The 3,364-nt window shown below is 37.1% G+C and overlaps 1 protein-coding gene across 1 annotated transcript in view; it reads right to left on the reverse strand.

The window, feature by feature from the left end:
* Positions 1 to 2,607: 2,607 nt before the first annotated feature.
* Nup35 (nucleoporin 35) overlaps positions 2,608 to 3,364 on the reverse strand; it is a 23,972-nt gene continuing 23,215 nt past the window's right edge. The window contains exon 9 of the mRNA XM_028762926.1: positions 2,608 to 3,183. Coding sequence (XP_028618759.1) covers positions 3,106 to 3,183 — 78 coding nt within the window. The 3' untranslated portion in view covers positions 2,608 to 3,105. The remainder of the gene's footprint in view (positions 3,184 to 3,364) is intronic.

The raw sequence follows: 3,364 nt of genomic DNA on the forward strand, positions 1-3,364 counted from the left end.
AGTTCTAATCCAGATGCTGGCCTCCAAACTTATACTACTCAGACCTTTGAAGGGCCACTGACAAGAACATCAAACAGCTAGAGATTGACATCACTAATCTGAAGAAATCCCTCGTTTCGATTTCTGAAGAGACCTCCTAAAATCGCAAAGATCCTTATTGAACTTGATTTACTCTAGTACAATAGAAAAGACTGTACACAGCTCTTGACTGTGTACAACCCTCAAAGAAGAAGGTTGGTTTTACATAGACAAGACAAGGAGGGTTAAAGAGAGCATGAAATAGGTAGTGAAGCCTAAGAAAAATCAGAGAAAGAGATGAATGCTGGTATAAGAATTGATTTGCAGCCTCTCCAAGGTTGTCAACCCTATTTCCTTCCATCTTGGGACCATTATTTGGGTTCTTTTTGCTTTTTTCTGCTGGTCCCTGGCTCTCAAATAGGCGGACTAACTCTGTGATACAACAGATAAATAATTTAGTAGCAAAACCTACTCAGATACATTATCATAAGTTAGCTACGGGGGACCACGAGACTCAAGATGAGGTTGTTACTTTATACAGAGTGTTTCCAAAACTCATCTCCACCCAACCTAAAAGGGGGGACTTCTGCCCCTAGACCAAGCAGAGAGGGGCCACCCAGAACCCCCTCTGACAGGCGATCTGAATTCTTGCTTAGGCTTCGAGGCTAAGCACTGCAAGGGAATATCAATAAAAGATAAAAATATCTATCTGGGTTCCCTGAGGGACAAGCCTGACTGCATAGGGGTTAATGTCAAAAGTATTCCCTCTCCAGGAAAAAGACATTAGGATGGGTATGGCCTTCATGCCTCACTGGACAACGACAGGGGGACTGGAGCCATTACAAGATCTCCTTCAATTACTGGAGGTCAGGCCTCTATCCCCGCCTTCGCAAGATTAGAACTGCCACAGCCCTTCTATACTTAGAGAAGGGAGGAGATGTCAGGGGCAGCCCTGCTTACACACTGTAGGCCTAAAATCAGCCATAGGCCTAAAATCAGCAATAGGCCTGTCATACATGTATACAAACACCAAGTCTTGTGTCTCAGTGGAAAAACATTAAAACAGAAGGCTATAAGCTAATGTCAACAGGCAGCTTTTGTGGAAATTTATAAGCCTGAGTAGTCATAGACCTTGTAAATAGGTAGCCTTGGCAGACAATACCAACTTAGATAAGGACAAGCGAGTCATAGGCAGAGTCATAGTGACTTGTCCCCTGAACCTTCACCGAGCCGATACCCGGTTCTGAAGATATCTGTATTCCCCCTGAACACCCACACTCCAGTGTCATTCCCTTCCCCATATCCTGCCTTTCTGTGTTTATAACCCCTGTGTGAATTAATTATGATTTGAGAAAAAATTTTAAAAAAAGGAAAAAAATTTAAAAAAAAATAAAATTTCAAAAAAAAAATAAAATAAAGATAAATCCTATCATTAAAAAAAAAAAAAAGAGCCCTTTGCTTCCCAGCCAAAGAAGATAAACTGAACAAAAAAGAACAAGGAACAGTAATAAAATGAAACTTTTTTTCAAAGCTATACAAGTATAGAGAGATTTTCTCTCTCTCTCTCTGTGTCTGTGTGTGTGTGTGTGTGTGTGTGTGTAATGTATAAATGTATATGTCTTATATTTAAGTTCATAAAACACCACTGCTAATTATCTGCCTGCCAAGGCATGAAAACATTATTCTGAATGTGTAAAGGGAAAGGACTGGTATTTCTGTATGAATATATGCTATTGTAACCAAAGCCTAGTGCAGAAAGGCTTCTACATATAGTACTTCCAAAGTATAAATGCAACAGTGGTGACAACTAGAAAAAGTCTTACTGTCTCCAAACAACTGATACAGGTAAGCATCAGAAATAAACATGTTATCAAAGAATTCAGAGAAGGTTCCAAAGAAGGTATCAGGCCTGTACCTACACCCAGTGATCAAGATAAGTACCTTTAAAAGTGTGACAAGAATTAAATGCCTCTTCTTTTTATTTAAAGTATACTTATTACTATAAAAAAATGAAAGCAGAATGTGATTCTCTCTAGATAAAATAGCTAAGATACAAAAAAAATGAGGTACAAGTTGAACCATAAATGCATATACATACATACATACATATATACATACACACACACACACACACCACTGACCAAATACAAATACTGGACTATGTACTCACAACTTACATAGCTACTTTACCAAGGCCAGGTGTGTTGGATGGTGAGGACACAGAGAACCATTTAACAGACTTAACTATTTAACAGTTAAATCATAAGACACTACTAATACTATGGCAACCTCATTAAGATCATGGTTTGAATAAAGCATAATAAATTTTGGGAAAATTACAAATTTCTTAAATGACCTGTATTTTGCATATTAATAAACTTAAAACTCTTTAGAAATGTTTATTTATCCAAATATTTAGATGGAAAATATCTCAAATCTAAGAAGTACTCAAACAAAAGGATAAAGGAAATAAAATATGACATAATGTAATGGTAATAAAATCTGGACTGTAGGAATAAGTTATTAACATGTTTTCTATTATTTCAGTGAACCCTTAAAACTACAATAAATCAACCTTCCAAACAAATGTTTAGCACATAAAAATTGACAAAGTTTATTAGGAAACATTAGTAGTAGATGGTTTTTAAAAAGAACATGAAAGATGACAATCCACAAGACATATACAAAGATATTAAATATTATCTAAATTAAGACCATAATTCAAATTGCTAATTATAATCACTGTGTCTTGGTAAAGCAGCTGTCGCTCTCTGTGAAATTCATCTTCTCATGAAAGCCAATGAGACTCACTTCAAGCTCAATCATTTAATTTACTGCAGGAGACACCGAGTACACGGCACTAAGCATGCACTACGTGACAGAAGCACAAAATGCCAGCTGGACATCTTCTCTTCAGGTGTATCACGGCCATCTTTTAAAGTGCAAGCTACAAATGGGCTGTTTCCTTAAACAAAGGATTGTAAAAGCTGTATCTGAGATGGGTATCCAACACTGCCAGGATGGTTATACAACTAACCCAAGGCAACTGGCAGCCTTCTGCTAACGGCTCAGTCCAGCTCTACTGTACTACCAACCAAACATGTACTCCATCGCTCTGGACACAAGACTTTCATCCTTCTTTGGTGTTTGTCTGTCAGAAATAACCTATTGAAACACATGTCACGACAAAAAAAAAAAAAAAAAAACAGAAAGAAGAAATATGTATTAGGTTAGTTTCCTTAGTGGCAGGCAATTCTACAGTTAATGCCAAGCACTGAACTATGTAACTCTGAAACTAAAATTTGCATTTTTAACATCTAATTAGAAAACTGACTAAGGCTGGGCA

The sequence above is a fragment of the Grammomys surdaster genome, unplaced genomic scaffold (genome assembly GCF_004785775.1).
Source record: "Grammomys surdaster isolate TR1022 unplaced genomic scaffold, NIH_TR_1.0 136, whole genome shotgun sequence".
Classification (NCBI taxonomy): domain Eukaryota; kingdom Metazoa; phylum Chordata; class Mammalia; order Rodentia; family Muridae; genus Grammomys; species Grammomys surdaster.